Here is a 23391-nt window from a genome sequence, read left to right as displayed (position 1 = left end):
AGCATATTGGGCACCTACTGACCAGGGGAGTTCATCTTTCAGTGTCCTATCTTTTTCCTTTTCATACTGTTCATGGGGTTATCAAGGCAGGAATACTGAAGTGGTTTGCCATTCCCTTCTCCAGTGGACCATGTTTTGTCAGAACTCTCCACCATGACCTGCCCATCTTTGATGGCCCTACATGGCATTGCTCTTAGTTTCATTGAGTTAGACAAGGCTGTGTTCCATGTGATCAGATTGGTTAGTTTTCTGTGATTGTGGTTTTCATTCCCTCTGATGGAGAAGGATAAGAGGCTTACGGAAGCTTTAATCAGTCTGAAAGTGAAACTATGTCTCTTCTGATGGGCAGGGTCATGCTCAGTAAATCTTTAATCCAATTTTCTGTTATGGGTGGAGCTGTGTTCCCTCCCTATTATTTACCTTGGGCCAAACTATGGTGGAGGTAATGAAGATAATGGTGACCTCCTTCAAAAGGTCCCAGGCATGCACTGCTACCCTCAGTTCCCTGACCCTGCAGCAGGCCACCACCAACCCAAGCCTCTGCTGGAGACTCCTGGACACTCATGGGGAAGTCTGGGTCATTCTCTTGTGGGGGACACTGCTCCTTTCTCCTAGGTCCTTGTGCACACAGTGTTCTGTTTGTACCCTCCAAGAGTCTATTTCCCCAGTCCTGTGTAAGTTCTGACAGCTCTATGGTGGGGTTAATGGTCACCTCCTCCAAGAGGGCTTATGCCATACCCAGGTCTATGCCATACTCAGGTCTGTTGCACTCAGAGCCCCTGTCCCTGCCACAGTCCACTGCTGACCTGTACCTCCATAGAAGACACCCAAATACAGTTCTATATCATTCTAACCACTTCAGTATTCTTGCCTTGAGAGCCCCATGAACAGTATGAAAAGGCAAAATGATAGGATACTAAAAGAGGAACTAACTCTCCAGGTCAGTAGGTGCCCAATATGCTACTGGAGATCAGTGGAGAAATAACTCCAGAAAGAATGAAGGGATAGAGCCAAAGCAAAAACAATACCCAGTTATGGATGTGACTGGTGATAGAAGCAAGGTCTGATGCTGTAAAGAGCAATATTGCATAGGAACCTGGAATGTCAGGTCCATGAATCAGGCAAATTGGAAGTGGTCAAACAAGAGATGGCAAGAGTGAATATCGACATTCTAGGAATCAGAGAACTAAAATGGTCTGGAATGGGTGAATTTAACTCAGATGACCATTATATCTACTACTGCGGGCTGGAATCCCTCAGAAGAAATGGAGTAGCCATGATGGTCAACAAAAGAGTCTGAAATGCAGTACTTGGATGCAATCTCAAAAATGACAGAATGGTCTCTGTTCGTTTCCAAGGCAAACCATTCAATATCACAGTAATCCAAGTCTATGCCCCAACCAGTAACGCTGAAGAACCTGAAGTTGAACGGTTCTATGAAGACCTACAAGACTTTTTAAACTAACACCCCAAAAAGATGTCCTTTTCATTATAGGGGACTGGAATACAAAAGAAGGAAGTCAAGAAACACCTGGAGTAATAGGCAAATTTGGCCTTGGAATACAGAATGAAGCAGGGAAAAGACTAATAGAGTTTTGCCAAGAAAATGCACTGGTCATAGCAAACACCCTCTTCCAACAACACAAGAGAAGACTCTACACATGGACATCACCAGATGGTCAACACCGAAATCAGATTGATTATATTCTTTGCAGCCAAAGATGGAGAAGCTCTATACAGTGAACAAAAAAAAGACCGGTAGCTGACTGTGGTTCAGATCCTGAACTCCTTATTACCAAATTTAGGCTTAACTTGAAGAAAGTAGAGCAAACCACTACACCATTCAGGTATGACCTAAATGAAATCCCTTATGATTATACAGTGGAAGTGAGAAATAGATTTAAGGGCCTAGATCTGATAGATAGAGTGCCTGATGAACTGTGGAATGAGGTTTGTGACGTTGTACAGGAGACAGGGATCAAGACCATCCCCATGGAAAAGAAATACAAAAAAGCAAAATGGCTGTCTGGGGAGGGCTTACAAATAGCTGTGAAAAGTAGAGCAGCAAAAAGCAAAGGAGAAAAGGAAAGAGATAAGCATCTGAATGCAGAGTTCCAAAGAATAGCAAGAAGAGATAAGAAAGCCTTCCTCAGCGATCAATGCAAAGAAATAGAGGGAAAACAACAGAATGGGAAAGACTAGAGATCTCTTCAGGAAAATTAGAGATATCAAGGGAACACTTCATGCAAAGATGGGCTCGATAAAGGACAGAAATGGTATAGACCTAACAAGAGCAGAAGATATTAAGAAGAGATGGCAAGAATATACAGAAGAACTGTACAAAAAAGATCTTCACAACCCAGATAATCACGATGGTGTGCTCACTGACCTAGAGCCAGACATCCTGGAATGTGAAGTCAAGTGGGCCTTAGGAAGCATCAGTACGAACAAAGCTAGTGGTGGTGGTGGAATTCCAGTTGAGGTCTTTCAAATCCTGAAAGATGATGCTGTTAAAGTGCTGCAATCAATAAGCCAGCAAATTTGGAAAACTCAGCAGTGGCCACAGGACTGGAAAAGGTCAGTTTTCATTCCAATCCCAAAGAAAGGCAATGCCAAAGAATGCTCAAACTACCGCACAATTGCACTCATTTCACAGGCTAGTAAAGTAATGCTCAAAATTCTCCAAGCCAGGCTTCAGCATTATGTGAACCATGAACTTCCTAATATTCAAGCTGGTTTTAGAAAAGGCAGAGGAATCAGAGATCAAATTGCCAACATCTGCTGGATCATGGAAAATCAAGAGAGTTCCAGAAAAACATCTATTTCTGCTTTATTGATTATGCCAAAGCCTTTGACTGTGTGGATCACAATAAACTGTGGAAAATTCTGAAAGAGATTGGAATACCAGACCACCTGATCTGCCTCTTGAGAAATCTGTATGCAGTTCAGGAAGCAACAGTTAGAGCAAGACATGGAACAACAGACTGGTTCCAAATAGGAAAAGGAGTACGTCAGGGCTGTATATTGTCACCCTGCTTATTTAACTTATATACAGAGTACATAATGAGAAACGCTGGACTGGAAGAAACACAAGCTAGAATCAAAATTGCCGGGAGAAATATCAATAACCTCGGATATGCAGATGACACCACCCTTATGGCAAAAAGTGAAGAGGAACTCAAAAGCCTCTTGATGAAAGTGAAAGTGGAGAGTGAAAAAGTTGGCTTCAAGCTCAACGTTCAGAAAACGAAGATCATGACATCCGGTCCCATCACTTCATGGGAAATAGATGGGGAAACAGTGGAAATAGTGTCAGACTTTATTTTTCTGGGCTCCAAAATCACTGCAGATGGTGACTGCAGCCATGAAATTAAAAGACGCTTACTCCTTGGAAGGAAAGTTATGACCAACCTAGATAGCATATTCAAAAGCAGAGACATTACTTTGCCAACAAAGTTTCGTATAGTCAAGGCTGTGGTTTTTCCTGTGGTCATGTATGGATGTGAGAGTTGGACTGTGAAGAAGGCTGAGCACTGAAGAATTGATGCTTTTGAACTGTGGTGTTGGAGAAGACTCTTGAGAGTCCCTTGGACTGCAAGGAGATCCAACCAGTCCATTCTGAAGGAGATCAGCCCTGGGATTTCTTTGGAAGGAATGATGCTAAAGCTGAAACTCCAGCACTTTGGCCACCTCATGCGAAGAGTTGACTCATTGCAAAAGACTCTGATGCTGGGAGGGATTAGGGCAGGAGGAGAAGGGGACGACAGAGGATGAGATGGCTGGATGGCATCTCTGACTCGATGGACCTGAGTCTGAGTGAACTCCGGGAGTTGGTGCTGGATAGGGAGGCCTGGCGTTCTGTGATTCATGGGGTCGCAAAGAGTCGGACACGACTGAGTGACTGAACTCAACTGTGGGGTCTCTGGGTCCTGGTTTGCACAAGGTTTGTTTGAGCCCTCTGAGTGTCTCTGGCGGGTATGGGGTTTTATTCTAAACACGATTGTGCCCCTCCTACTGTTTTGGTGGGGCTTCTCCTTTGCCCTTGGATGTTGGTTATCTTTTCAAAGTTGCCCCATTGCTGTGCAGCTGCTGCTCCATACCTATGGTCTTGATGGGGCTTCTCTGCTCTTGGACATGGGGTATCTCCTCACAGTCATTCCAGTGCTGCCACACAGCCGCCACCTATTCCTTCATAAAATAAGTCTTGTGCCTTGACCCACCTGGGCTACCAGCTCTCACACTGTCTCTAGCACAGACCTTTACACTTGCATGTCCTGCTGCACTTGACATCAGTAAGAGTTCATCTCAGCTTGTCCACAAGTGAAGTCTCCTAAACCTGCCTCCACCATCTTCCCCAATTCAGTAAATGGAGACCCTATCCTTCCCCTTCCTCACCCCAGACATTGAAGTCCTCTTCTGTTACAGCTCATGCCCATCCCATGAGCAGGTCTTACAGACTCCACCTTTTAAATGTGTCTGGAGTGTGACCTCATCTCTCCATTCCTGCTGCTCCCACTCTGGTCCTGACCACTGTCCTCTCTCCCGTAGATTATTTGAGTAGCCTCATGACTCGTATCCACTCTTACCCTTCCTTCCCCACCCTCACTTGTCTGTTTTCTGCAAAGCACAGGAGTGATTCCTTAAAAACCTCAAATGATGTCAGCCCTCCCCCTTTACTGGGAGTGACACCTGGGTTCCTCCCGCTCTGTCTCTGCCCTCACTTCCCTCATTCCTACTTGGCTCCTTCTCTCCTGGCCTCCTTGTCCTGAACACCTTGGGCATCTCCCTCGTGGCCCCTGCACTCACTCATCCCTCTCTGTGGAGCAGCCTTTTCAGGTCTGTGTGAGCCACTCCCCCTCCCCCAGATCTGCTCACACCCCTCTGAGCAGAGTCCTGTGGACCCCAGTGTGCATTCATTTCCCCTCTTTACCAGTTGATCTGGCTTCCTTTTTCTTCGGGTCCTCAGTGCTTGCACTCAGGTTAATTTTCCATTTTGTCTGTCTCCCACCATGGAAATAAACTCTAGGAACTTTGTTTCCTCATGGCTGATTTCATTGTTCTGAGAATAACATCTGGTGTATAGTTAATACTCAACAAAATGTCTGCTAAAATGGCCAAATGTGTAAATGCTCTGAAAAACTACAGAATGAAAACAATTTAAATGTTTTGAGAAGTTTGTTTTAATGTTCAGGTTACAGGTTAGTCACTATGAAATATACCCGTTGCTATTGATCAAATGCTTGTATTAAGAACGAATGTGAAAAGGTTAGGAAGGCAGGAGGAGAACACATTTTAAATCTTTTTTCTTTTCCCTTTTCTGTCTCCATATAGGATTTGCAACTTTGGAAGGAAAGAGATCTAACAGTGATAGGACATGGAGGAATTACACTGAGTGAAGGACAGAAAGCCCGGGTCAGCCTTGCCAGGTAAATGGGGTTTCAGTTTCCATCCTGCCCCTCCTCCTCCACAGCTCCTAGTGGACATGAACACACAAGCCCCGCTCACCGGGTGGGGCTGTGTGAAGCAGGGTCTTGGTCCTTTCCCTGGACTCCTTTAATGAACATGGAATTGTTCAGAGATGAGACCCAAGGAGTATGCTGTGTCTTCTTCTGACGTCTTTCTATGTTTTCTAGAGCCGTGTATCAGGATGCAGACATCTACCTCCTGGATGATCCGCTCAGCACAGTGGATGCAGAAGTCAGCAGGCATTTGTTTGAACAGTGAGTTTGCTCCTGTTTTCTATCATCTCTGCTTCCCAGGAACCCTGTAGAGATCAGGGAAGAGACTCAACTTATTCTGCCCTCGTGTCCCTCATCTCCCTTCCCTTCTCTCCACAGAAGATCCATCATAGAGAAATTTTGGATCATGATGAGGTCAGAACAGGAAAATACAGAAGGTGCTTCCAGTATGAGGAGACCAGTGGGGTCCATGCTTTAGGGAGTGTGGGATAGATGGCAGATTTCCCACTGCTACATGCAGTTGATAACTGGAAACTGTGGGTGAACCCAGACCCCAGGAATAAGGAAGGTTATGTACAGTTTTTAAATCTGAGATTGGATCTCAGTAACCTGGTAGAGTGTGGTCCACTGGAGAAGGGAATGGCAAACCACTTCAATATTCTTGCCTTGAGAACCCCATGAATAGTATGAAAAGGCAAAATGATATGATACTGAAAGAGGAACTTCCCAGGTCAGTAGTTGCCCAATATACTACTGGAGATCAGTGGAGAAATAACTCCAGAAAGAATGAAGGGATAGAGCCAAAGCAAAAACAATACCCAGTTATGGATGTGACTGGTGATAGAAGCAAGGTCTGATGCTGTAAAGAGCAATATTGCATAGGAACCTGGAATGTCAGGTCCATGAATCAAGGCAAATTGGAAGTGGTCAAACAGGAGATGGCAAGAGTGAATGTCAACATTCTATGAATCAGCGAACTAAAATGGACTGGAATGGGTGAATTTAACTCAGATGACCATTATATCTACTACTGTGGGCAGGAATCCCTCAGAATAAATGGAGTATAAATATAAATATATAATATAAATATATAAATCCCTCATAAATAAATGGAGCCATGATGGTCAAAAAAAGAGTTTGAAATGCAGTACTTGGATGCAATCTCAAAAACGACAGAATGATCTCTGTTCGTTTCCAAGGCAAACCATTCAATATCACAGTAATCCAAGTCTATGCCCCAACCAGTAATGCTGAAGAAGCTGAAGTTGAACGGTTCTATGAAGACCTACAAGACCTTTTAGAACTAACACCCAAAAAAGATATCCTTTTCATGGTAGGGGACTGGAATGCAAAAGTAGGAAGTCAAGAAACACCTGGAGTAACAGGCAAATTTGGCCTTGGAATACGGAGTGAAGCAGGGCAAAGACTAATAGAGTTTTTCCAAGAAAATGCACTGGTCATAGCAAACACCCTCTTCCAACAACACAAGAGAAGACTCTACACATGGACATCACCAGATGGTCAACACTGAAATCAGATTGATTATGTTCTTTGCAGCCAAAGATGGAGAAGCTCTATACAGTCAACAAAAACAAGACTGGGAGCTGACTGTGGCTCAGATCATGAACTCCTTATTGCCAATTCAGAGTTAACTTGAAGGAAGTAGAGAAAACCACTACACCATTCAGGTATGACCTAAATCAAATCCCTTATGATTATACAGTGAAAGTGAGAAATAGATTTAAGGGATTAGATCTGATAGAGTGCCTGATGAACTATGGGCTGAGGTTCATGACATTGTACAGGAGACAGGGATCAAGACCATTCCCATGGAAAAGAAATGCAAAAAGCAAAATGGCTGTCTGGGGAGGGCTTACAAATAGCTGTGAAAGAAGAGAAGCGAAAAGCAAAGGAGAAAAGGAAAGATATAAGCATCTGAATGCAGAGTTCCAAAGAATAGCAAGAAGAGATAAGAAAGTCTTCCTCAGTGATCATTGCAAAGAAATAGAGGAAAACAACAGAATGGGAAAGACTAGAGATGGCTTCAAGAAAATTAGAGATACCAAGGGAACACTTCATGCAAAGATGGGCTCGATAAAGGACAGAAATGGTATGGACCTAACAGAAGCAGAAGGTATTAAGAAGAGGTAGCAAGAATACACAGAAGAACTGTTCAAAAAGATCTTCATGACCCAGATAATCACAATGGTGTGATCACTGACCTAGAGCCAGACATCCTGGAATGTGAAGTCAAGTGGGCCTTAGGAAGCATCACTACAAACAAAGCTAGTGGAGGTGATGGAATTCCAGTTGAGCTATTTCAAATCCCGAAAGATGATGCTGTGAAAGTGCTGCAATCAATATGCCAGCAAATTTGGAAAACTCAGCAGTGGCCACAGGACTGGAAAAGGTCAGTTTTCATTCCAGTCCCAAAGAAAGGCAATGCCAAAGAATGCTCAAACTACCGCACAATTGCACTCATGTCACACGCTAGTAAAGTAATGCTCAAAATTCTCCAAGCCAGGCTTCAGCAATACGTTAACTGTGATCTTTCAGATGTTCAAGCTGGTTTTAGAAAAGGCAGAGGAACCAGAGATCAAATTGCCAACATCTGCTGAATCATGGACAAAGCAAGAGTGTTCCATAAAAACACCTCTTTCTGCTCTATTGACTATGCCAAAGCCTTTGACTGTGTGGATCACAATAAACTGTTGAAAATTCTGAAAGATATGGGAATACCAGACCACCTGACCTGCCTCTTGAGAAATTTGTTTGCAGGTCAGGAAGCAACAGTTACAACTGGATATGGAACAACAGACTGGTTCCAAATAGGAAAAGAAGTATGTCAAGGCTGTATATTGTCACCCTGCTTATTTAACTTCTATGCAGAGTACATCATGAGAAACGCTGGGCTGGATGAAGCACAAGCAGAATCAAGATTGCTGGGAGAAATATCAATAACCTCAGATATCCAGATGACATCACCCTTATGGCAGAAAATGAAGAGGAACTAGAAAGCCTCTTGATGAAGGTGAAAAAAGAGAGAGAAAAAGTTGGCTTAAAACTCTACATTCAGAAAATAAAGATCATGGCATCTGGTCCCATCACTTTATGTAAAATAGATGGGGAAACAGTGGAAACAGTGTCAGACTTTATTTTTTTGGGCTCCAAAAACACTGGAGATGGTGATTGCAGCCATGAAATTAAAAGACACTTACTCCTTGGAAGGAAAGTTATGACCAACCTAGATAGCATATTGAAAAGCAGAGACATTACTTTGCCAACAAAGGTCCATCTAGTCAAGGCTATGGTTTTTCCAGTGGTCATGTATGGATGTGAATGTTGGACTGTGAAGAAAGCTGAGCACCGAAGAATTGATGCTTTTGAACTGTGGTGTTGGAGAAGACTCTTGAGAGTCCCTTGGACTGCAAGGAGATCCAACCAGTCCATTCTGAAGGAGATCAGCCCTGGGATCTCTTTGGAAGGAATGATGCTGAAGCTGAAACTCCAGTACTTTGGCCACCTCATGCGAAGAGTTGACTCATTGGAAAAGACTGATGCTGGGGGGGATTGAGGGCAGGAGGAGAAGGGGACGACAGAGGATAAGATGGCTGGATGGCATCACTGACTCAATGGACGTGAGTCTGAGTGAACTCCGGGAGTTGGTGATGGACAGGGAGGCCTGGTGTGCTGTGATTCATGGGGTTGCAAAGAGTCAGACACAACTGAATGACTGAACTGAACTGAACCTGGTACTTGACTGCCAGTTCTTTTCCTCCGTCATTTGTGAAAGGCATGTTCGAAGGTATAGCATTTACAGTACTGATATGGGGCTTCCATGGCAATGACCTATTGGTTTATCCTTATAATTCTGTTGGTTTGGAAATAATTAATGAAGTCTAGAATTTAAGAATGATTTATTCCACGTCTAGAAAGTCCAAATCAATGTGTGAGCAGATTTGGTTTCTGCTGAATTCTTTCTCCTTGGCTTCTGATGGCATCCTCCTCTCTGAGTCCTCACATGGTTTTTCTTCTGTTCACGTACATCCCTGTGTCTCTGTCCTTATGTCTTAGTCTCCTAAGGTCACCAGTCAGGTTGGATTAGGCCTACCCTAATTAAGGGTAACAGGTACCTCCTTCAAGGTCCTATCACCAGATTCTAAGGTACTGGCAGTTCATGTGTCAACATGTGAATTTTGGTGAGGGGACAGACTTCTTTCATAGCAAGTCCTAAATAACAAAGTGAAGAGACTTTAGCAGAGTCAGTGAGAGAGAGAGACATATGAGAGCACTGAGCTCTGGATACCAGGAGCTGGGTTTCAACATCCTCTAAGCAGGTATCATGGGGCATATTCCCCCAAAGTCTGTGTGTAACTCGTGCTTAGTGTTGGCATGGTGAGCAAGTTCTGCAGATGGATGCTGGTGATGGCTGCACAACAGTGTGAATGTGCTTAATACCACTGAGCTGTAGGCTTAAAAATGGTTAAAATGGTAAATTTCATGTTATGTGTGTTTTGCTGCACAAAAAGGTACATGTTAGTGTTGATTCTTTCAGAACACAAGAGAGCAGGGAAGCTGACATGTGCCATGGGCTTCAGCTTTCTGATATGACCCCCCTCTCCCACCCTCTTGTCATTGTGATGTCATTGATGAATTTTCCCTTAGAGAAGTGTGGGAAACTCTACTTTAGGGAAACTATTCTGTAACAGAGCAACTTATAATTCCCATGTGATCCTACACTGACCACAAGGAAGTAGTTTACATGCACATTCCATATCCTTCAGATGTTTGCCTTTGTTCCTGATTTCTGGTCTTTGTCATACCCCACTGAGCTCTGACAGATAAACTTCTAATAAATATGCTTTCAGCAGTTTCCTCAAGGAGTTGCTCTTTTGTAAGCTTTCCCTGTGCTGTCTCTCATAATCCTGTGTGTTTGTGAGAATTATTTCGGTGTGACACCAACAGAGAAGTACCTTGTGTCTTGTCATGAGTTGAGATGACAGGCACTAGTGTTGTGACAGGGATTCCCTACTGCCACCCTCCTGGCATCATGAGTAGCTCAGCTTTCCTGTTGCCAGTGCCCTGCCCTGAACTCACAAATGTGTGTCACCCCGTATTGTGAGCATCTGCTCAAGTTCTCCATCAGCACATGAACAGTTTCTACTGACTGAAAAGTTGTTGCTGAACCATGAAAGATGCCAAGATTCTTGGCCTCCGGAGGAGAAGAATTCAATCCGGGGCCAGAGATGAGGCTTGATCACTCAGAGCTTTTGCGTAATAGTTTTATTAAAGTATAAAAGAGATAGAGAAAACTTCTGACATAGACATCAGAAGGGGGCAGAAATAATACCCCCCTGCTAGTCTTTAGCTGGATGTTATATAGTTATTAGCAGTATGTTAATGAAAGAAAAGAATGTCTCAAAACCCAGAGAATGGCACCAGGCCCCTCACCCACAAGATGTATTTTGAGATAATCTTGGCACTAGGCGAATCATCCTGGGCCATAAAATGATTGACTTGAATCTTGTAGAAAGGCAGATTACCATACAAATAGTTTTGTTTACATAGGTTAGGAGAACAATGTCTGAGTATAACATACTGGTTTGTCAAGTTGGTTCTGAGCCTAAATCTGAGATTTTAGGTGGAACAAACTTGAAGATAGAGTCTAGGGTAAATGCATAGTACATTAACATAGCTTAAGACAAACATTTCCATAAAAAATATATTGGTTAGCTCAAGATTTGAGAAAAGTTGAATTCAGTTGGAATCAGGTGTCATTATGGCAACACAGTATTTTAAGAGAAACCTCTTTTTAAATTTGTATAGAGAAAGGGAAACAATATATCACTAGTTTGTTTCCTCCTGCCACTTAAGAGAGAGATTAAAAAAAAAAAAAATCTGATACTTGCCACCTATTTCTTCCATTTGGAGACCCCTGGCCTTCCTGCCTGTTACCCTCTCATGACCATTGCATCTGTGTTACAGGGAAGGGAGAGGAAGGCATTCTGATTGCCAAGTACAATGTGCTAATCACAAAAACTCTCCCAAGTTTTTGTTCGGACACAGGTGGTTATAAAATCTTCTAACATTTTCGGTTTAATGACCGTGGATGTATATTTGATAAAAGCAAGATTGTGAAGATTGTTGCATGCTAATCAGAACCATGTTCCCTGAGAAAACTTAGGACAAGGAGCATGAGTGTAATTTAGGAAATCACTCTGAAGCAACCGGAGAAGGTTCTCAAGTTAGAAAATTGGATGGAGCAGTATGCTATGAGAGATGGTGGTCATATGGAAGCTTAGTCATGGGGAGTGTTTTATATTCAAATAAATGCATCACTCTTCTACTTGTTAACAGTTTCCTTCAGTCATGATTCTATATCCAAGGTTAATAAGGTTTGTGAGTTTTGCAACTATGTTGTAAACATTAAGTGTGTTCTATCACCTACTGAAAGTTAGAGGCTTTAAGTGAACTGATGCAGTCCTGTCATGCTGTGGGGATCATGGTTTCGGTCTGTTGTGATTCAGGGAAACCCACATCACCAGACCCCCTCCTCCTGTGTCATCAGATCTTTGGGTTTGCCCTGATCAGACTCGCAGCTGCTGTCTACACAACTCATCCTCCTGCTTCAGCCCTTCACAGACCAACCGCCCCCTCACTTTCAGGATGTAACGCCAGGTCCTCAAATGGAGAACAAATTTTGTTGCTTTATGTCCCTAATAGCTTTTCCATCTCGTCCCCCACACACTTGATATCCAGCCATGCTGGCTTTGTGGGGGTCCTTTCTCATTCCCGTCTGTCTGTACACACTGGTTGCTCCCAGTGTCCCAGAGCCAGGGAGCAGTGTGTCAGGGCACAGGAGGAAAGTGAAAGATGGGCCCTGCCATTCCCTCCTGCTCCTCCAGGGGGCGCCTGTGCCATCTGTCTTCCCACAGCCCTCAGTGGGTGCACTTGACCATGTAGGAAGGCGCCTCAGCCCAGCTTGTTCAGTCCCAGGACCCCTGCACCTGCTGTGTCTTCTTCCAGGGATGTTTCCCCACATAGTCTCAGGGCTCCCATGGATCCCCATCTAAGTAAGACACTGGCCCCTCTTACTTTTCCTTTGAAGCAGGCATCATGGCCTGATTGTGTATTTTCTATACTTGTTCAGTGTCCCCCATTACATGATGCAGAGTGTTGTCTACTGCCTTGACCTCCTTTTTTGATCTGTGTCCTTAGCACTTAGGACAATGCCTGGCTCCTCAACAAACCTCTGCTGATTGAATGAATGAAGTTGCAGACTCTGTCTTTTTTTTGTATCCCCTCTACCATAGGATGTGTCCCCTCTTAACTTACCCCTTATGTAGGAATAATGGTTGAACATCTGCTTGCTGAATCAGTCTTTTTCCTTTTCTTTTGTGTGACTTGGAAACCTTTATTCTAACAATTTGGAAAATATTTTCCTAGAGATTTTGATGAAAAGCATTATTTAGGAAAAATTCACAGTCATCAACTGATCACTTCCTTGTAATTATTTACATTACCTCTTCTGTGATAGAATGTTAGAAAACATTTAAAAACTTTTGGGTTGGTTCATCTTGGACATAGCTGCCCAACAGGTTTGATTAACATCCAACTTTAGGGACTATTAGTGGATAATTTTGATTGAAGGAAAAATAATTCCATTAAAAGCTTTAGTACTAAGTATTTAAGAAATTTAAGTAGGGAAACTGAACTAAGACACATCAAAAGTAAAAAAAAAAAAAAGAGAGACTGAACTAAGACATGTCAAAAGTACTGCTTGTACTTAAGTAATAAGAGTATGCGTCTATATTCCGGATTCTTGCTCTGATGATCTGATCACAGACCCAGTGTCCAGAGTGTCCTCTTAGGACTTTCCTGTCCTGAATCCAAAGCACATGACCACTCATGGTTGGGGAAGAGTGGAGATGGGGGCTGATGTTTACTGTGTGGATTGGTGGTTTGATTTCTCAGAAGGTGTGGATGAAGTTGTCAATGACCTTGTTTTGAGATGAAGAAACTGAGGTTTAGTTGCTCGTCCAACATCATCAGGCTCGTGAGAGGGACTGAGCTGTAGTCTGCTGCCTCCAGACTCTCCCTCTGTTTCACTCACAGGCTGAGCTCTGGTCCAGGTTCCTAAGATTTGCTCTGTGAGGGGCTTGGGCACCCAGAGTTCATGCCTGGAGCCCCGCTCGTGGTCACTGGGGTCCCTGACCCAACTACTCATTTCCCTGGAGAATTTGTAGACCCTATGGGATGAGACTGGGGTTAAGTCCATATGGATCTTCATTTAAAATGTAGGAGCAGCTTAAGGAGTTACTGTGAAAACACACTTAAGGTTGACTACTGGGTGGGTCATTGAGCTGCACTCTATAGGCTGCAAGGTCTGTATTTGCCCACATTAGACCAAAGAAAGAGCCTGGAGTTAGTGAGAGAGACATGAATGGCTTAATGGATAGGGTGAACTTCCATGTCTGAAGCAAGGTACTGCCTGACACTCCACCATGTGTGATGGCCAGTAGGGCAGAACATGACACTAGTTATTGCCCCTGGCTGGAGGTGAGGAAGAAGGAAGATTAAGACATACAGGGGAATTGAAATAAGATTGACTTCTCAGTTGCTATGGAAACCAACAGAGGGTCATGCCCCTCCCACCTCTTTGACAAGCATAATGGAGGGTTCTGATATAAAAATAGAAAAGTCATCAGCTAAAGTCTGGGGAAAACGTGTAGGGAGGTCAGTTCCATGAGTAGGTGTAGGTGAAACAGCTGCTGGTCAAGCAGGGATATATAGAGAGCAAGAGAACAGCCATCTTGGGTGGTCTGATCAACAGGGGTCTTGGCTGTAGAGAACTGGTGTCTCCTTTAATCTGTTCAATGCTTCCCACTGTGATTTGGGCCATGTGGATTCCATTCTCCCATTTTTACATTTGGAAGGTGTTCAGTCTTCATAATAGAAGACTTACTTCCTGGATGGAACTGGAAATATTGTAAACACTGATGGAGGCCATGCTGGCATTTTCTATCTAATACTTTGGAAGTAGTGTCTAGAAAATGCACTCTGGAAAAGGTTACCAAGAATGTACTAATTTTTTTTTGTTATTATGTACATCATATATCATAAAAAATCAGAAAACTAAGAAAAATGTACACATTTTTATATGACATAGATCCCCCTTCTCCCCTTCCTACTTAGCAATAAAATAGTATTTTAATTCAGTCAACTTTTCAACCCTCAGTTCAGTTCAGTTCAGTCACTCAGTCGTGTCCGACTCTTTGCAACCCCATGAACTGCAGCATGCCAGGCCTCCCTGTTCATCACCAACTCCCAGAGTTCACCCAAACTCATGTCCATCGAGTCAGTGATGCCATCCAGCCATCTCATCCTCTGTCGTCCCCTTCTCCTCCTGCCCCCAATCCCTCCCAGCATCAGGATCTTTTCCAATGAGTCAACTCTTCGCATGAGGTGGCCAAAGTATTGGAGTTGCAGCTTTAGCATCGGTCCTTCCAAAGAACACCCAGGACTGATTTCCTTTAAAATGGACTGGGTGGATCTCCTTGCAGTCCAAGGGACTCTCAAGAGTCTTCTCCAACACCACAGTTCAAAAGCATCAATTCTTTGGCACTCAGCTTTCTTCACAGTCCAAGTCTCACATCCATACATGACCACTGGAAAAACCATAGCCTTGACTAGACGGACCTTTGTTGGCAAAGTAATGTCTCTGCTTTTGAATATGCTATCTAGGTTGGTCATAACTTTCCTTCCAAAGAGTAAGTGTCTTTTAACTTCATGGCTGCAACCACCATTTGCAGTGATTTTGGAGCCCCCCAAAATAAAGTCTGACACTGTTTCCACTCTTTCCTCATCTGTTTGCCATGAAGTTATGGGACCAGATGCCATGATATTAGTTTTCTAAATGTTGAGCTTTAAGCCAACTTTTTCACTCTCCTCTTTCACTTTCATCAAGAGGTTTTTTATTTCCTCTTCCTCTTCAGATATGTCATCTGCATATCTGAGGTTATTGATATTTCTCCTGGCAATCTTGATTCCAGCTTGTGCTTCTTCCAGCCCAGCGTTTCTCATGATGTACTCTGCATAGAAGTTAAATAATGACACCTCAGTATCACTCAATTGTTTTTCATTGTAAGGCATGTAAATAATTATTAAGCTGAATTTTGGGGAAAAAAAGACTTAGCTGTTGGTCACTCCTTCACTGGACTGCTGTTTAGAATTTTTTTTAGCAGAACAGATTCAAGTTTGCTACCAGTAAATTTGAGGACTTAGAATCATTGATTTGTATTTGTATTGACTTTGTACTATTTCTTTGGTATTTAGAGTATACATCTTTGACTGCTGTGTGGCCTTTGTCTCATTATGTTTTCAAAATTGGTGTTTTCAGTTGGAAGCAGCCCCTTTAATGTGCTTTTGCATACTGTACCTTTTATAATTTGTAGGTGTATTTGCCAAGCCTTGCGTGAGAAGATCACAATCTTAGTGACGCATCAGTTGCAGTACCTAAAAGCTGCAAGTCAGATTCTGATATTGGAAAATGTAAGTAGTTTCTAAAAGTCTTTGGAGCTTGCTTGCACTCAGGTGTGTTGAAGGACAGCTCTCCCTACAGAAATTTTCCTTGGGTTCTTGGTAAATGGCCCTTCTTCCTCAGTTTTACTTTTTTTTCTTCTCAGGGCTGATGTTTATGCCCTAGAGAGTAAAACCAAAGGCCTGTAGAAATGTCGCTATTACTCTGTAAGCCACATAAACCCTAAAGTGTATAAAAATGCCATTACCCAACAAGGACCTACTGTATAGCACATGGAACTCTGCTCAATATTTTGTGGCAGCCTGGATGGGAGGAGAGTTTGGAGAAGAATTGATACATGTATACATATGGCTGAGACCCTTCACTGTTCACCTAAAACTATCACAACATTATTAATCAGCTATACCTCAAACAAGATAAAAAGTTTTTAAAAAAGTGCTGCCACAGAGGTACTGAATTATCACTGTTCTAGTGAAATCTGTTAAGGGTAATGATGCTATTTTGTTTAGAACATTTTGTTTTCCCCTTTCACAACTTAAGTCAAATGTATTATTTAGATATTAGAGATGTTAAGATCTGTTTGTATCCAGGTGATTGTCATATAGTTTGCCTCAAGAGCATCTTCCATTAACACCAGAAATGAGGTTGGGTAGCTGAGCACCCGGGTCAGAGATGCCCACTCAGCTGGTGTCTCCAGTTGCTGGTCTCACTGCCCAGGTCTCTATGTCCCCGATACGTGTGAGAGCCTGTGCGACAGGAGGACAAGGCCCTGCCCTCACGGGGCTCCTGTTCTTATGGGGAGGATGTGACACAGAGAGGTGGGCTGACATCCTGGCCTCCCTGAGGAGCTGGTGCCTCACGGGGTCTGAGTGACATGAAGGTGGTGGCCACGCAGTCACCAGGGGGAGGGGGTCTGAAGCAGGGGGTCCTTAGGAAGGAGCTGACCTGGCAGGTTGGAGGAACAGCAGGAAGACCAGCGTGTCTAAGGAGAGGGAGCAGGGGGACAGGAGGGAGCTGGTCTCCAGGCAGTGGGCAGCAAGTCCGGAAGTGCGATGGAAGCCTTGGATGGTCCAGAGCAGAGAGGGGATGTGGTCTGACGTGGGAGTTAAGAGAGTCCTCTGATGGTCACTGGAGGGGCAACAGCAGAAACAGTTACAAGTCTTAGTAAAGCTGAGGAGACAGAAGTGTGGGTTCAGGCTAGCATATCAGTTTCTAGAACTGCTGTAACAAAGTACTGCAAACTGGGTGACTTAAAACAGCAGAAGTTTATCGTCTCCCTGTTCTGGAGGCTACGGGTCCCAAATCCAGGTGCTGGCAGGGCTGTGCTCTCCCTGAAGTCTCCAGGGGAGAATCCTTCCTTCCAGCCTTTGGTTGTTCACCAGCCTTCCTTGTGTTCCTTGACTTCCAGCTGCAGCACTGTGGTCTCTGCCTCTGATGTCACATGGCCATTGTCCCCGTGTCTGAGTCTCTTCTCTTCTCATAGGAACATTAGTCTTATTGGATGTAGGGTCACCCTGCTCCAGTATGACCTCGTGTTAACTTGATTACATCTGCTAAGACCCTGTTTCCAAATAAGGTCATGTTCCCAGGTGTCATGTTTTGGGCTTGAACATACCTTTTTCTGGGGCCACCATTCAACCCAAACTCCTAGCATGGTTGGGGGTGGGGTGGAGATTAGTGAGAATATTTCAGACTTGGTGATTTATATTTCACCCCTTGCCTTGTTTACCTCTATGCCTCAGCACTATCATGAAACCCTTGTCTGTTCAAATAGGCCCTTGATCAAATCCCTCACTTATCAAATGAATTTCTGCTCTAAGAAAGATTAAAATACAGCATCTCTACCTCTCTAGAAGCAGTTGCAAAAGTTGTTGACTCTTCTCCACTCCTCCAGAATTTGGGGTTTCAGATTTCTCAAGCTTGATAGAAGCTAATTTCATGTGCAGAGGGGATGATGTGTGTGTGTGTGCGTGTGTGTTAGTTGCCCAGTCATGTCCGACTCTGTGACCCCAGGGACTGTAGCCCACCAGGCTCTTCTGTCCATGGGGTTCTCCAGGCAAGAATACTGGAGTGGGTAGCCATTCCCTTCTCCAGAGGATCTTCCCAACCCAGGGATCAAACCAGGTCTCCTGAGTTGCAGGCAGATTCTTTACCATCTAAGTCACCAGGGAAGCCCATGGAGGGAGTGATACTAGTGTGTAAAACCCCAGCTTTGGTAATATTAGGAACATAGAATCAATGGGCAGAATAACCTGTTTAGTATGTGCCTAAATAGTATTTAGATGTTTAGGTTCCCTTATGCTTCTTTTGAGGACCTCCCTCAAGTTTAGTACTATTAGAGCAACCATTTGTCTACTGGTGAATACCCCTGGATGAGTTGGGGTACATCCTTCCTGTTTGTCTGGTCCCTCTCTAACAGCAGAGAAGGGATGGCTGCCCCCTTGTCCCCTCAGAATTGTCAGTACTTGGCTACGGTGTGAAATTGCTATCTTTGTACTACCAGTGATTTCCTTGTGCATCTTATAGATACTAAGTGGAAAGGGGTAATTTCATGAAATAAAGTGCTTGAATTTTGCCTCCCAAGTGAAACAAGACACTGTATATCCTGAATTTTCTAATTCTGCAGTATCAGAAGCTGCCCAAAAGCTTCAGTGCTTTTCTCTCAGTGGACCGCCTCAGAGGGTAGGATGAACAGGGTCCCAACTAGGGCCTGGGCCAACTTCTTCCTTCCGACCTTCCTTATTAAACAGAGGTGCCCTCTGATTAGTTTTTCATTTCAAGATTTTGCACAACATTTTGTTTGGCACTGAGTGAATCAGTTGTTCCATTAGGTCAGAAAATAGTGAAAGTGTTTCCACATTATTTTATATAACTTTGGAAAGAAAGGAAACTGTACAGTCATGTGTCACATGTGTTCAAAGTAAATGATTAGATTGACTGTAGCTTAAGCAGTTGCCTGATTTGGGGAAATCTGGTTGGCTGCTTGTGATTGGTTGTTCTTAAGTTTTTTCTTGGATTTGAGTGCACTGATTCTGGCTTAGATTTTGGTTTGCTGGCACAGGTTGCCAAGGCTTTAAAGCCACTCCAGTCTCATGACCTCCTTATTTAATTACTTTATCAGGTGGAATATTGAATTATTGTTGGGAACTTCTGGAGTTTAGTGGGCAGTTTTGAATATCATGAAAAACTAGCTCATGTAGGAACCAGATGAGGGCTGGTTCCTACACCTCCTGTCCCAACTATGACTGTGACATGGTCAGCAAAGATTTGATGAGTGACCCTTACTTACGCAGATATTCTTGTGGTCACCTCTGGTCAAATTTAAATTTCTTTTCTGGAATACCCTCCCCAGTTGACTGTTTTTTAAAGTTCTTATTGTCATCTGAGGTTTATCTCAATTTCCACATTGTCTAAAATGATTGCACCGATACTCCCATCAACCTTTGTAATTCTTGCTTTCCTAAGTGCCTGTGGAAGTTATGTCAGTGGCCTCCATTTTTAACACATGACCACACATTTCTTTCATGTCTCCTAGCACCTAACACAGGGTTTGGAAGAAACCAGAATGTTGAGTTCTGTGTCCAGTTGAATTGACCTAAATTTGTCAAGTAGAATTCTAGACTTAAAGATCACTTTTGTATGAGAAATCATAATTTAAGACCAGTTTACTTCCCTTGATTAGGTAGATTAGGTTAGTATTATCAAATTCAAATGCATTCCTTTCAAATTCTTTATTTTTATTTTAGGGCAAGATGGTACAAGAGGGGACTTACAGTGAGTTCGTGAAATCTTGGGTATATTTTGATACCCTTTTAAAGAAGGAGAATGAGGAGGCTGAACCATCTCCAGGTCCAGGAACTCTCAGTCTGAGGAATCGGACCTCCTCCGAGTCTTCAGTTCAGTCTCAACAGGCTTCCACACCCTTGTTGAAAGATGCTGCTCCTGAGGGCCAAGATGTAAGTTTCTCATCCTATATCATGCCCTGATCTGTAGTCTTAATGGCCTCATGGACCTTCAGTCTGCTCCACTCATGACATATTCCTTTGTCCCCAAATATTATAGATCCTAAGTTGCCAAAACCTTATTCTATAGAATTGGTAGAATTAAGAGCATGAAAGGAGCAAGCCTAGTGAGTGTTCTCCTTTGGGTATAGGAAGGAGAATCTTATGGGGACCACTACTGGCTTTACTTATAAATTTCTGGGTGCATGTGGCTCACACTGATATAACTCTTCCACTTGCTGTAGTTACATCCTACTCACTTTGGTGGCCCCCGGCTTCCCTTATGCATCCAGAGGCTTAATGTGAAGACCCCCTTAGACAGTCCTGCTGAGGCCCTGATTAAATCAGCTACTTTTTCTTTGTGTTGGCATGTTTTATCACTGCAGGTGACTGATGGTTGTATTTTGTGCCATTGTTAGGAGGTTTGTGATAGGCCAGAGGTAACCTATGTAAAGGACCTGACGCAGGGTAGACACTTTGGAGTTAGTTCCCATCTTCCTTTCTTAGCCTTCAACACTGAGAACCACATCTTATCCACCTTGAATCCCCAGTGGCCAGCATAGACCAGAGGACATTCTTGGCTCCTATGACTCTATCATGCATTCTCAGTCCTTCAGACAGAACTGCAGAAATGCACTTCTGCTGCTGCTGCTGCTAAGTCACTTCAGTCGTGTCCTAGATCCCCCTTAAAAATACAAGTATTCCTTGTTATCCAAACCCCCACTATCCAGACCCAGGAGCATGGATGATTCTGGTAAGTATTCAGATTAGTTCCTCACATTCCACACTCAGGTATCATTCTCTGAAATTTAGGAACCAAGTAGATTCAGATTATATGTTTGTCCCCCTGCTGTTCAAACTCACATTACTCTAACTTGCTGTATGAACTCAGTTTACTCTATTTGGGTAGTATTTTGAGGCCCAAGTACATTTTATTTTTCTATCATTAAGTTACACAAATAATCTACAGGAATACATATTATTTTGTCTATTTTTCATTTTATCTAATATTTGTCCATATCATTTTGTCTGTTATTATTGCTCCACATCATTTTGTCTATTATTTTGGAATAAGTTTCTGCATTCATACTTGAATCAGGGGTGTTGTATGTGAGTTGAGACTCATGATTGACTTAAAGCAAAGCCACCCAACCATGAATAACCTCATACAAATCACATTTCCTTATTTTTAATGAAATTCTAGGGCTCAGATGGCTGGGTCCAAGCATAAATGCACATATGGTTTATCTAGATATTTCCACATTCTTCTCTATAGGAGATAGACCATCTTGCTCTCCTACCAGAGTATGAGATGTGTCTATTACCCACAGCTTTGTGGTGGAGGGCATTGTTGAACTTTTGAAATTTTAGGGTTCATTATTTAAAATTTTTTTTCTCATTGCCATTTCCTTTCCAGACTGAGAATATACAGGTTACATTATCAGACGAGAGTCATTTGGAAGGAAGTGTTGGCTTTAAGACCTACAAGAATTACTTCACTGCTGGTGCTCATTGGTTAACCATGGTTTTCCTTATTCTAGTAAACATTGCAGCTCAGGTAAATAAGAACATTTATCTTGGTTTATGCCCTCAACTTGATATTTACCTACTATTTCTACTGTATTTATTTTATTGTTATTATTTGTGTATATATGTGTGTGTGTATGTATGTATGTGTGTGTGTGATATATATATATATATATATATATATATATATATATATATATATATATAAATAAAGAGATTTATTTCAAATTGGCCCATGAGGCTGTGGATCTAGCTGGGTGAATATGAAACCAAAAAGGCAGGCCTGCAGGCTGGAACCACAGGCAGGAACTAACCCTGATGTCTTGAAGCAGAATTTCTTCCTCCTCCAGGAAGCCTCAGGTTTTACTCTTCATGCCTTTCATTGACTGGATGAGGCTACCACAGTGTTGAGGGTGATCTCTACTTAAGTTCTGTCAGTAGATGTGAACCACATCTACAAAATACCTTCACAGAAACATTTAGATGGGTGTTTGGTTGAATCGGAGAAGGCAATGGCACCCCACTCCAGTACTCTTGCCTGGAAAATCCCATGGACGGAGCAGCCTGGAGGGCTGCAGTCCAAAGGGTTGCTGAGGGTCAGACACGACTAAGCGACTTCATTTTCACTTTTCACTGTCATGCATTGGAGAAGGAAATGGCAACCCACTCCAGTGTTCTTGCCTGGAGTATCCCAGGGACTGCGGAACCTGGTGGACTGCCTTCTATGGGGTCTCACAGAGTCGGACATGACTGAAGTGACTTAGCATTGGTTGAATCATTGGAGACTGTTCTGGCCGAGCTGACACAGAAAACTGACCATCAGTACCTGTCAAGCTTCTTTCATTTGAAAAATCCCAACATTTGCACTATTGTTACTGAATTTGCAGTCTGCTTGGATTTACAGTGTAAAGCATTTTCTGTGGGAAGCAAAATAGGCGAGGCTTACTGGTGCTGTCTATACATGACAGAGAGCTTCTAGGGAAAAAAAAAATGCCTTTTAAATATTTTAAAATGTAAGATGCTCTCCCCTGACCTGTGGTCATCTGGGGCATGGGGCTTGGCACAGATCTGAACTGAAAGGACCGTCTCCATGTTCTGGAGCCTTTCCATCCCCCATCCTATTGAACGAGGTGTGAGGCTCAGTGATGTCAGTGTGTGAGTGACTGTTGTTTCCTGCTCCAGGTTGCCTACGTCCTGCAGGATTGGTGGCTTGCATACTGGTGAGTGATTCCTTGTCTGACCCAACGTACTGTGAAATCTGCATGAAGCCTCACTTTCCCACAGAGTCAGGGGGAGAGATGGGGCTTGTTCAGCCTCCTCTTCTGACCCTCACGCAGTTTCCCTGAAGAAGAAGTAAACGTCCTGTGGGTGGACTGTGACCCTGCCATGGTCTCTCCCCATGTCTGACCCTTAGCTGCTTCCTCACAAGACAATTTTCAGAACCAGAAGTCATGATTCAAGTTGAATTTTTATAAGGCAGATGGACACAGGGCCCAGTGGGCTGGGAACCAGCTTCTAGCATAAAATACATCCCCCAAATTGAGGTTAATTTTTTTCTAAATTCTGTCTAGTGCAATATTGTTTCTTCCTCTTTTATAGGGCAAATGAACAGAGTGCCCTGTATGGCATGGTGTATGGTAAAGGAAATATAACTGTGGTGCTTGATCCTGTCTGGTACTTTCAAACTTATTCAGGTAAAGTTGAATCATCTGGTCTATTACACGAGAGTCTGAGGTGCTTACAATGAACCCATGTGAGGCACTAAGGCTTCTGGGAGTAATTAAGTAATGTTTTAACAGTCTGATTCACATTTACTCTGTGAATTATTTAGAATGATTTTGCTTATTTATTTGATGTGTTCACT

The 23391-nt window shown here is 43.1% G+C and overlaps 1 protein-coding gene across 1 annotated transcript in view; it reads left to right on the top strand.

Moving 5' to 3' along the window:
- Positions 1–23391, top strand: part of LOC133243998 (ATP-binding cassette sub-family C member 4-like) — a 202517-nt gene that overhangs the window by 62558 nt on the left and 116568 nt on the right. Inside the window, 7 exon segments of the mRNA XM_061410684.1 lie at positions 5332–5426; positions 5634–5720; positions 15914–16010; positions 19746–19955; positions 21418–21558; positions 22710–22747; positions 23127–23221. Coding sequence (XP_061266668.1) covers positions 5332–5426; positions 5634–5720; positions 15914–16010; positions 19746–19955; positions 21418–21558; positions 22710–22747; positions 23127–23221 — 763 coding nt within the window.

The sequence above is a fragment of the Bos javanicus genome, unplaced genomic scaffold, assembly GCF_032452875.1.
Source record: "Bos javanicus breed banteng unplaced genomic scaffold, ARS-OSU_banteng_1.0 tig00001919_1, whole genome shotgun sequence".
Taxonomy (NCBI): domain Eukaryota; kingdom Metazoa; phylum Chordata; class Mammalia; order Artiodactyla; family Bovidae; genus Bos; species Bos javanicus.
Note: the sequence above shows the minus strand (reverse complement) of the source record. Positions and strands in the feature narration are given on the sequence as shown.